The 12151-nt window shown below is 41.4% G+C and overlaps 1 protein-coding gene across 4 annotated transcripts in view; it reads left to right on the top strand.

Annotated features, from left to right (window-relative positions):
• BBOX1 (gamma-butyrobetaine hydroxylase 1) overlaps positions 1-12151 on the top strand; it is an 87791-nt gene that overhangs the window by 51051 nt on the left and 24589 nt on the right. For all 4 annotated transcript variants that reach the window (XM_050955408.1, XM_050955410.1, XM_050955409.1 and 1 more), the window contains one exon: positions 3374-3572. In XM_050955408.1, the coding sequence (XP_050811365.1) occupies positions 3374-3572 (199 nt within the window). The remainder of the gene's footprint in view (positions 1-3373; positions 3573-12151) is intronic.

Raw genomic sequence — 12151 nt, 5'->3', positions numbered from 1 at the left:
ATATCGATGACAGGTCCGTCCAAGTTCCATGGGCGGAGCAAAACAGAATCCCTCGCTCATGTTTTATAGCATGTATGTCGTGTATACACATGCAAGGACTGATTGTGTCTTTAAGACACAGCTCTGGGATGGACATGATGCAGAGTCTGACCAACCCAGTGGAGTTCCAGGCAAGCAAAGTGCCCAGGCACAGTGGCCCTCCGAGTGCAGGGAAAGAATGGCTGCTAAGCCAATGTTCTACAGCATGTGCTGTGCACCCTTCCACACCCTCCAATGTTGTTGATGCAAAGGGGGCAGCATGGCAATGGTCCATCCCTTCCTGAGCCCACATTGAAGAGGCCAGTGCAGTAGCTACCCTCCCTCAACACAAGGATTGCATTGTGCTTGGCCTTGCACCAGAACAGAAGTGAAGATGTGCCTGTTTTCTATGTTTGTACTCTAGTGAAGTGATTTTCAGATTATAAAAAGTTTCTTTATCTGAATCAAATAGAAATGCATGGGAAACAAGCAGAGGGTTTTTGGGGGGGTGGGCAGGGAAGGCTTTGATTTATTGTAGCGGGCCCTCTGTTTTTCTTTGGGGCTGGAGGGGTTGGGTTGGATCAGGGCTGCATTTAGTCTTAATCCTTCAGTGATGAAGTTGTAGTTCCAGAGTGATAATGACTGGAGATGTTCTGCAGAATGTTTATGGGAGCACTCTCAGAAGTGGCACGTACTCTGCCTTGAAAAAAAACATTGCCCAGGCCCTCTCCAGACAGCTCACTTGATCATGTTACTTTTGGAGTGCACAGTGCTGCTGTCAACAGTAGTCTCCCACTCAGGAGCACATACTTCAGCATTCCGGCTGCCTTCTGCTTGGAGACGGAGAGGAAACAACTCCCTGTGTTATCTGCCCCCACTAATGTACCTAATGGGGACAGCCACAATTTGGCTCTTTAATAAAAACTCTTTGAGGCAAGGAGCATGTCTTTCTCTGTGTTTGTAAAATGCAGAGTACATTTATGGTGCTATATTAAAAATAGGTTTGTACATTTATTAGTAAAAATATAATATACCTACATTTTCTACAGTCTTGTGGCTAGAGAGGAATCCACCGTCTCCCCTTGGTGCACGCCCATTATCCTCACTTATACTTCTCCACATAACTGGAAAGTGATTGAATGCACCAGGGTGGATGAAGCCTAGGGTTCGCAGAAATCTCATCTACAGCAATTTGGTGACAAATCAGAGGCTGGTTTAGTTTCTGCATTTAAAATCCAGGAAGTATTTAAAAATAAAGAGGGGGCAACAAAGAGAAAGGGAGAGTGTTGTATGTAAATGGAGATCCTGATCCAAACGGGTAACTTGGAAAACTACAGACATTGTTGCTCTGCAGGGACAGTGATCACTATTAAAAGGTCAGTATTTACCATCCGTTACTACAGTGAATTATCTAGATACAGCAATTGGAACCTGAACCAAAGCTCACTGAAGTCAATAGGAGTCCTTTTCTCCTCAGACTGTGAAGGAGGGATAAGTACAGTGCCTCAGATATTGTGGCATGGTAACGTGTTCATAAATAGTAGCCACTGTTTGTAGCTCTAAAGGAGAAGTGATGGTTAAAAATCCAAACATTTCTAGCGGCTGGTATCACCCCATTTTTATTTAATTTCATGTCATTTAGCTACAGCTTTTTACCTACAGGATTTTTCCTTGTAAAAGTACTAAAAAATGAAGTTATAATAGGTAAAATTCCCTTGCTAAAAAAAATTGAAAACTTTTAAAAAGCAGGAATGCACAATATTAAAATAATGTTTAAAGGTGTTATCAGTACTTAATTACATTTCATAATTTTGTTTGTTCTCTATTGTTTGCAATATCTTCTCAGATGCTAGAAAATAACCATCCTTTTTAGGCAACAGTATTATATATATATATATATATATATATATATATATATATATATATATATATATATATATATAATTATTTTATTTATTTTATTATAGGCCCAATGCGAACTAACATCTTTTAGAAATCATTTTTGATGACAGTGGCCAGAATGTAAATTCTTTTTCTTCACTGAATCATTGCTAAGTATTGAGTGTTCTCCATATTCTAATTATGTTAAGGTTACTTAGCATCTTAGGCCTAAATTATCAAAATAACATCTGTGTGAAATAGTGTTAAATATATTTAGGCATAAGCTTTTGTGGGCTAAAACCCACTTCATCAGATGCATGGAGTGGAAAATACAGTAGGAAACTGTCTATAAGTGAGGACTGGCCTGTCTCCCAAGGTCTGTGAGTGTGAGGGATCATCCTTCGGGATAAGTTGTAGATCCTTGACGATGCCCTGGAAAGATTTTAGTTGGGGGGTGAAGGTGACAGCTAGTGGCGTTCAGTTATTTTCTTTGTTGGGCCTATCCTATAGTAGGTGACTTCTGGGTACACTTCTGACTCTGTCAATCTATTTTTTCACTTCAGCAGGTGGGTATTAGTTTTAACAACGCTTGATAGAGATCCTGTAGGTTCTGAGGGATTGGATCAAATGCAGTTGTATCTTAGAGCTTGACTGGTTGATGGCGGGATGGAAATTGTTGAAATCCTGGTGGAATTCCTCAAGGGCTTCTTTCCCTTTGGTCCAGATGATGAAGATGTCATCAGTGTAGCGCAAGCAGAATAGGGGACGAGAGCATTAGGAGATGAGAGCTGGGGAAGTATTTTTCTAAGACAGCCATAAAAATGTTGGCATACTATAGCTCCATATGGGTGCCCATAGCAGTGCCACTGACTTGAAGGTATACATTGTCGCCAAATGTAAAAAAGTTTTGGGTGAGGATAAATTCATTAGAACTGGTAAGGCAACCCCATCTTTTCATGTACTATGTATATATATCTTGTATTTTCCATTCCATGCATCTGATGAAATGTGTTTTAGCCCACAAAAGCTTATGCCCAAATAAATTTGTTAATCTCTGAGGTGCCACAAGTACTGCTCATTGTTTTTATTACAGAAACTGAATATTCATAGTTTTCACTCTGCTGGTCCGTATATTCAGAGAGAGAGAGAGGCACTTCTGCTTTATGTTTTGCAGTACAATATTCCTTTCAGATCATACATGGTTTAAAATGTCATTTATTTGATGTATTTTACTTCTAGAAAACTGTTGATTTGTGATATGTACGTACCAAAGGCTCCACGTGGTCCTGTCATGCAAATCTAATTGCAGAAAGGGGACCATATTGAGAAACACACAAAAACAAAGCGTTACGTTAAAATAGTTTAATATTGTGAATATGTCCTAACCTTGAACATGGAAATAACTACAGTGATACAAATAAGAAATAATAAAGATAATAACTAAAAGTTTGCTTCAATATTTTTTGTCTTACAGAATGTAAATATTGGGGCTCAGATCTGCAGCTCCCAAATATGTCTTTTGAAGAAGTCTTACAGAGTGATCAAAGTGCATACAAGTGGCTTTCCACCCTTAAGAAAGTAGGAATTGTGCTGTTAACAGGAGCTGCCACTAGACAGGGGGAGTTGGTTAAACTTGGCAAACGGATTGGATTCCTGCGTCTCACATTTTATGGGTGAGCTAGTTTTTCAAATGTCCTAGTTCTGCCAGCAATGTAATCACCTTTGATATGTTATACTTCAAGATGTAGGACTCTTCGTGGGGATTAATTTATTATAGCTGGATCAGAGTTATTCTTGGCTTCACATTAGAAAATGTAATCACCCATAACACTCTGTGTATGTGGATTGCTTTGCTATGCCAGACGGGATATATGACAAATACCATGGTACCCAGGAGCAAACTATGATGACAACGGTGATTGTAATAAAAAAAGAAAAGAGAATTACAGAATTGAAAACAAATCAATCAACAAGATAGTGAGCCATGGATAGAGATGTGCCTGATCAAATACCCTGGATCCAAACACCTTAACTTTGGATCAGCATTTGCATTCAAACTTTGTGTGTCAAACCCGTTTCTAGTCATGGAAACAGAGGAGGTTGAAGTGAGATGATTGTCTTTCATATCAGTTAAATGTAACCACTTCACCACCTTTGAATGAAAGCTCTGCTCAGAAGAGTCCATCAGCTCAGAATGTGCTGAAATGAGGGTTACACTGTAGATATTTAAAATACATTTTTCAAAGCTGACTAGGCCACAGTGGTTCTAAACCCTTTCCATACCAGCATACACACCAGTTCTCCCCTTCCATCTAACCAGGATCTCCCTCCCATTTAGCAATATAGGAAGAGTAGCGTGACACCTGTTTGCAACCACACAATTGAGAGCTCATGAACTAGACTCTAGAGGATCTGGATGTCAGATAGACACCAGTCGTCACATCCCTGGTCTGTCCCCAACTACTTTTCCACGGTGGGCCATGCAGGACCAGTGCAGAGCCCAATTCCACCATGCACATTGGGTGCAGATCACCTTGTATGCCCATTTCAGAGCCTCACTCTCTCAACAAAGCAGAAGTCCTGCGCTGATGGGTTTCCATGGCTTTTTCCAAGTGTTTCATTTGCAGACTTTCTTCTTCTAAAGGTTAGGGTTCATTTCAAAGTGTCACAAACAGTAAGACACATAAGTATGTGCCGACCTTTAAGTCCCATTGACTTCATGAATTAGGGCCCTAAATCTCCAACTTCCTAATTATCTGCAAGAAGGGTGAACAATCATAGAATCGTAGGACTGGAGGGAGCCTTGAGAGGTCTTCTAGTGCAGTTCCCTCCTCTCAAGGCTCAACTAAGTATTATCTAGGCCATTCCTGACATGTGTTTGACTAACCTGCTCTTTAAAATCTCTGCAACCTCCCTAGGCAATTTATTTCAGTGCTTAACCACTCTGATAGGAAGTTTTTCTTAATGCCCAATTCAAACTGCCCTTGTTGCTATTTAAGCCCTTTGCTTTTGGTCCTAGCCTCAGAAGTTAAAGAGAACATTTTTTTCTGTCTTCCTTGTAACAACCTTCACAGGAGGAGGCATAGCTCAGTGGTTTGAGCATTGGCCTGCTAAACCCAGGATTGTGAGTTCAATCCTTGAGGGGGCCATTTAGAGATCTGGAGCAAAAATATGTCTGGGGATTGGTCCTGCTTTAAGCAGGGGGTTGGACTAGATGACCTCCTGAGGTCCTTTACAACCCTGATAATCTATGAAGATATTGAATAGACCCAGAACTGATCCCTGCTAGACTCTACTTAAATGCTATTAGCTAATGTCTCACTGAGCTCAGCATTCTTGCTCTGTCACCCATCCATCTTGGAGAATAATTTTCAGAATTCTGATTTGCACATATTCTTCAAAGACTTATGAAAAAAATCACAAACCCATAGTATTTAAATGTTACCATCTGTATTTCTGTCCTGTTTTGCCAATTGTATCTTATACGTTGGGGTCTGCATAGCCACTAAAACCAGGACATCCAGGGGCTCCTAGCCAGGCTTTTTTCCCTGATTCAGATGATACAAATTCCAGCTAAACATGTATTTTTATTTTAAGCACCTCCGTTCAAAAGTTAACAATATGGGTGCAACAGTGAATGTCGTCGTCTTTGTCTGAAAAGATTTAAAATAAATAGGAGAAGACAAAATCCAAACCTTGGCTGGAAAGCCCACATTCCTTCCACATTAGAACAGAGAAGCAAAGATTTACTTCCCTCCTATAACGTTTTTGTATGAGGCCACATTCAAGTCATGTTGGCATATGCAGGGCTGGCAAGATTGATAAGCACAGCGCAGTGATAATGGGGAAAATATGTTTATCTGAAATGTTAATTTGGGAGGGAGGGAAGAGAAGAAAAGATCCTTTTTTTCTCATTATTTTGCTTATTGTTAATGAAGAGAAGCAATGAAAGTCTCAGCCAAGTAAAGAAATGCTTAAATAAGGCCGATGAATCTTCATTTTATTAGGCTAAAGTAGCTCAGTCATTGACTGTCATAGAAAAATAAATTGTTTGGGATGCTACCATCATTCAAATTTACTGAAAAAGTTCTGAAAGCCAGAAAAATAGCCTTCATGATCCTGTAGCTTATTTCTGACACTGGACAAATTCCTTCTGATTTAATTTCCATTCTGTCATTTTTTTATGTCCACTCGGCTACTGATGGCTGGTCTACACTACGGGGGGGAATCGAACTAAGATATGCAACTTCAGTCGAAGTATCTTAGATCGAATTACCTACCATCCTCACGGCGCAGGATCGATGTCCACGGCTCCCCATGTCGACTCCGCTACCGCCATTCGGGTTGGTGGAGTTCCGGGATCGATAGGAGCTTGTTCAGGGATCGATATATTATGTCTAGATGAGACACGATATATCAATCCCTGAAAAATCGATTGCTACCCACCGATACGGCGGGTAGTGAAGACGTAGCCTGAGCTCCATTTCTGGGGCAAGTTCTGCTTTCAGCCACATGGATGCAACAGCTTTGAAATCAGCAGTGTGCATGAATGCAACAGGAAAGAATTTGACTCCCTATGTAAAGCGCCAGTAACTAGGTTAAATATACTAAATGTATTGTATTTGCCTTTTTAAAATTTTAAACCAACCTAAAGTGATTAACATTGCAGTCTTTCTGAAACAAGAACTAGATTTAAAATATATGGCCCATCCAAATTTCACTGTATTTCAGAAAGATGCCTGTGAGCCAAACAAGGCATCATTCTCTTAAGGATAGTCTGGCTGAGAGAACACTCTTATTACTTGGCCTTTGGCCCAATAAGAGCGTATGAATTACTCCAGCCATCAGCACTTACTGGTCGTCAACCAGAAAAGAGTATTTTCTCTGAAACAGCTACTGGTCTCCTCTTAGTGGATTTGCCAAAGGAAAATGTGTTAACAGGGATAAAACGGGAGCAAAATATCCAGATCTATACACTTATCTAAAGTTTTTATCTAATATGTTAGTCTCCTTCAAAAACTTGCCAATTTCCTTAGATAACTAAATCCTGTGACTACAGTAGGCAACCACTGTAGACATGTAAAAAGATGTTATTTCCTCTATCAAATATAATATTTACAGTGGCCAAACTTAAAACGTTTCTTTTATTTTGAAAGATTCCACCAGTTTGAGAGAGGTTCCTTGCACTTAAAATGGGGAATACTGCTGGAACAAGAAATCTCTGTCAAGCCAACAGAAACTTCTTAAGTGAACCCTCTGTGTGTGGAATGCTGAACATCGGTCTAGCTGAAAGTCAGATATAACATCTTTTTAAAGTGTTTTACCTATTGTTTCAATTTAAAAAAAAAGAATATTTTTGGTATCCTGTAATAGGATAGTAGCTACTCTGAAGTTTTTAAGAAAAACCTTTACTGGGTGATTTTTGGATTTAAGGTAATGTGTTCTCAGGAGGAATTGTTGTTTTTCTATTTGCTCACCAGCCCAGTAGGAACAGTGGTTGAGATTTTCAAAGCTGACTAGGAGAGTGAACCTTTAATTATTTAATGGGAGTTGTGTAGCTGAATCAGCTTTGAAAACCTCACTCAGTGCTTGTAAATATTTTCTGCCCTCAAAAGCTTTTGTACTGGCAAATGTTTCGATTCTTGGCTATTCACAAGATATCAGACTTTAAAACGGGTGGGCAAACTACAGCCCACCAGCCATTTTAATCCAGCCCTCGAACTCCCCCTGGGGAGTGGGTGCTAGGGCTTGCCCCACTCTGGCGCTCCAGCCAGGGAGCAGGATTGGGGGTCGCTCCACACGGCTCCTGGAATCAATGGCATGCCCTCCCTCCGGCTCCTACACAGCCAGGGGGCTCTGCTCTTCACGCTGCCCCTGCTCCAAGCGCCACCCCCACATATCCCATTGACCAGAACCAATGGGAGCTGCAGGAACAGTGCCTGTGGACGGGTCAGCCTCCATGTAGGAGCCAGAGAAGGGACATGCCGCTGCTTCTTGGAGCCATTTGAGGTAAGCGACGCCCAGAACCTGGCACCCCATCAGCCCCCCATGCCCCAAACCCTGCAGCCCTGATCTCCCTCCCACACTCTGAACCCCTCAATCCCAGCCTGAAGCACCCTCCTGCACCCCAAACTCCTCATCCCCAGCCCCACATCAGAGCCCACACCCCCAGCCGGAGTCTGCACCCCACCCCCTGCCCCAGCCCTGATCCCCCTCCCACCCTCCAAACCCCTCAGTCCCAGCCCGGAGCAACCTCCTACACCTCAAACTTTTCATCCCCAAAGCCCGTATCCCAAACCAGAGTCCTCACCCCCCCACCTTCAATCCGGAGCCCCCTCCCATATCCTGAACTCCTCATTTCTGGCCCCACCCTGGATCCCTCACCCCCTCCCACACTCCAACCCCAATTTTGTGAGTATTCAAGGCCCGTCATACAATTTCTATTCCCAGATGTGGTTCTCAAGCCAAAAAGTTTGCCCACCCCTGTTTTAAAATCACATCATTCCGATTACTGTATTGCTTTCCACTCCATTTCAGTTCTGACATGATTTTAGCAGCAGATACTTTAGGAACTACAAGAGTCAGAGATTTAGGGATAAATTGTATTATTAAGCCATAGCCCTATTTAGAGTCAGAGTGGAGCTGCCTCCCTCCCAACAGGATGCTTTTAAAAAGGGCGACAGACATATTCTGCTCCATACCCAGACAGCTCTACCAGAGCTTCCTTGGCACTTAGCAATGAATAAAGCAAGCCCCAGATGTTGGCTCAAAAGCATACTTACTGTATTAATACTCAAGGAAAAATTGTCTAGGTCTATTATGGATTTTCAGGTCAGCTTCAGTAAAGTAACAGGTTAGTGCTTTCAGGAGCTAATCTTATCAACTATACTGGGATAAGAACTAGATTTGGAAACAGTTAATGGATTCATAGATTTTTATGGCCAGAAGGGACAATTGGGTATTTTTGTATAACGTCCTGTATATCATACCAGTTACCCCTGTATTGAGCTGACTAAATCATACCTTCCAGAAAGGCATCCATTCTTGGGGCCAGTATACATTGGGAGCTTACATCACAATAGCTATGTTGTTCAAGAGTGTGAAAAATCCACATCCCTGAGCAACGTAGTTATGCTGACCTAACTCCCAGTGTGTAGACAGCAGTTGGTCAACAGAAAAATTCTTCCATTAATCTAGTTAACACTTCTCAGGGAAGTGGATTGCCTATGCCAATGGGAGAACGCCTCCCATTAGCATAGGTAGTGTTTACACTGAAGCACTGCAGTTGCAGCAGTGCAGCTCTATCACTGTAATGTTTTCAAGTGTAGACAAGCCCTTGATCTGAAGACAAGAGATGGAAAATCCACTTCTTCTTAGTGGTTTGTTCCAATGGTTAATCATCTTTACTGTTCAAAACTTGGGCCTTGTTTTTAATTTGAATTTGTCTGGTTTCAGTTTCCTGCCATTGCTTCATATTATACATTTTTCTGCTGGATTAAAGAGTCTTTTAATCTTGGTATTTTCTCTCTGTGAAGGTACTTGTAGAATGTAATCAAGTCACCTCTCAATCGTCTTTTTGACAAAATAAACAGATTAACGTCTTGAAGTTCAGAACATACGAACAGCCATACGGCATGAGTGGTCAGTGCCAGATGCTTCACAGGGAGGGAACAGAACAGGGCCATTTATTGGGTGATCCATTCCCTACCACCCAGTCCCAGCTTCTAGCCGTAGGAGGTTTAGGGAAACCCAGAGCATGTGATTGCATTCCTGATTATCTTGGCTAATAGCCATTGGTGGACCTATCCTCCAGGAACTCACCTAATTCTTTTTGGACCCTGTTATATTTTTGGCCTTCACAACATTCCCTGGTAACGAGTTCCCCAGGTTAACTATGAGTTGTGCGAAGAAGTACTATTTTAAACCTGCTACCTATTAATTTCATTGGGTAACCTCTGGTTCTTGTGGTATGTGAAGGGGTAAATAACACTTTCTTATTCACTTTTTCCTTGCCATTCATGGTTTTATAGAACTCTATCGTATCCCTTTCAATCTCTTTTCCAATCAGAACAGTCCCAGTCTTTTTATTCTCTCCTCATATGGAAATTGTTCCATTCCCCTAATCATTTTTTTTGCTCTTCTCTCTACTTTTTCCAGTTCTAATATCTCGTTTTTGAGATGGGGCAACCAGAACTGTACAAAGTATTCCAGATATGTGCATATAATGGATTTCTATAATGACATTATATTTTCTGTCTTCTTATATATCCCTTTCCTAATGATTCCTAACTTTCTCTTAGCGTTTTTGACTGCTGCTGCACATTAGGCAAATATTTTCAGAGACCTATCCAAGATGACTCCAGAATTTCTTTCTTGAGCAGTAACAGCTAATTTAGAGCCCATCATTTTGTATGGATTGTTGGGATTATGTTTTTCAATGTGAATTATTTTGCATTTATCAACATTGAATTTCATCTGCCATTTTGTTTCCCAGTCACCCAGTTTTTGAGATTCCCTTTGCAACTCTTTGTAGTCAGTTTTGGACTTAACTATCTTGAACAATTTTGTGTTGTCAGCAAACATTGCCACCTTATTTTTTACCCCATTTTCCAGATCATTTATGATTATGTTGAACAGCTCTGGTCCTAGTACAGGTCTCTAGAGAACTCTGCTATTTATCGCCTTCTATTGTGAAAACTGGCCATTTATTCCTACCCTTTGTTTCCTGCCTTTTAACCGCTTACTGATCCATGAGAGGACCTTTCCTCTGATCCCATGAATCCTTACTTTGTCTGAAGAGCCTTTGGTGAGGGACCTTCCAAAGGCTTTCTGAAAGTCTAAATACTCTGTATCCACTGGATCACCCTTGTCCATGTGTTTATTGACATCCTCAAAGAATTCTAATAAATCGGTGAGGCACGATTTCCCTTTATAAACGGCGTGTTGACTTTTCCCCAACATACTGTGTTCATCTATGTGTCTAATAATTCTGTTCTTTACTATAGTTTCAACGATTTTGCCTCCTACTGAAATGAGGCTTACCGGCCTGTAATTGCCAAGATCACTTCTGGAGTCTTTTTTAAAAATTGACTTCACATTAGCTATCTTCCAGTCATCTGGTACAGATGCCTATTTAAGTGATTGGTTACGTACAACAGTGAGTAGTTATGCAATTTCATATTTGAGCTCCTTCAGAACTCCTGGGTGAATACCATTTGGTCTGGTCCTGGTGACTTATTACTGTTCGATTAATCGATTTTTTCCAAAAGCTCCTCTCTTGATGCCTCAATCTGGGACAGTTCCTCAGATTTGTCAGCTAAAAGGAATGGCTCAGGTATGGGAATTTTGCTCATATCCCCTGCAGTGAACTCCGAGGCAAAGTATTCATTTAGCTTCTCTGCAATGGCTTTCTCTTTCTTAAGTGCTCCTTTAACATTTTGATCGTCTTGTGGCCCCAGTGATTGTTTGGCAATCTTCTTGTTTCTGATGTACTTAGAAAAAATTTTGTTCTTAGTTTCTGTCTTTTGCTAGTTGCGCTTCAAATTCTTCTTTGACCTACATAAATATATTTTTACATGCGACATGCCAGAAAATATGTTCCTTTCTATTTTCCTCACTATTTTCCAATTTTTAAAGGATGTCTTTGTGTCTCTAAACACCTCTTTTATGCCATTGTTTAGCCACGTTGGCATTGTTGGCAGGAAGGGGGACACCCTGACATTAGCCCCCTTTTCCTCCCCCCCGCCCACCTTCACAGCAAGCACGAGACTCCCAGGAGCAGCTCCAAGGCAGAAGGCAGGAGCAGCACATGGCAGTGGGGAGAGGGACAGCTGAAGTGCCAGCAATTGATAACCTGCTGGGCGGCTGCCACGCAGGGAATTTTGGAGAGCAGGGAGCTGATGGGGGCTGCCGGTCCACCATGGTTCCAAGCCCCCACCAGCTAGCTCCAACGGGCTGCTCTTCCTGCAAGCAGTGGACAAACCAGGTGGCTGCCAAACAACATTATAAGAGAGCATTGCACAACTTTAAACAAGCATGTTCCCTAACTGATCAGCAACGTAACAATGAAACAACGTTAACCAGGATGAGGTTAAGTGAGGAGTTACTGTAATTAACATTTCAGGGAAAGCTCTTGGCTATGATGTCATATTATGAATGAAAAGGAAAAGGTTGGTAAGTTGCCTCACTTCTCCAAAACTCATTTTGTTAGCCGGGATATAGAAGGACGATTTCAACTGTGCCACATTTACAA

This window comes from Gopherus flavomarginatus, chromosome 5, assembly GCF_025201925.1.
Source record: "Gopherus flavomarginatus isolate rGopFla2 chromosome 5, rGopFla2.mat.asm, whole genome shotgun sequence".
In the NCBI taxonomy this organism is placed as follows: domain Eukaryota; kingdom Metazoa; phylum Chordata; order Testudines; family Testudinidae; genus Gopherus; species Gopherus flavomarginatus.
This window is presented reverse-complemented; position numbering and strand designations above follow the sequence as displayed.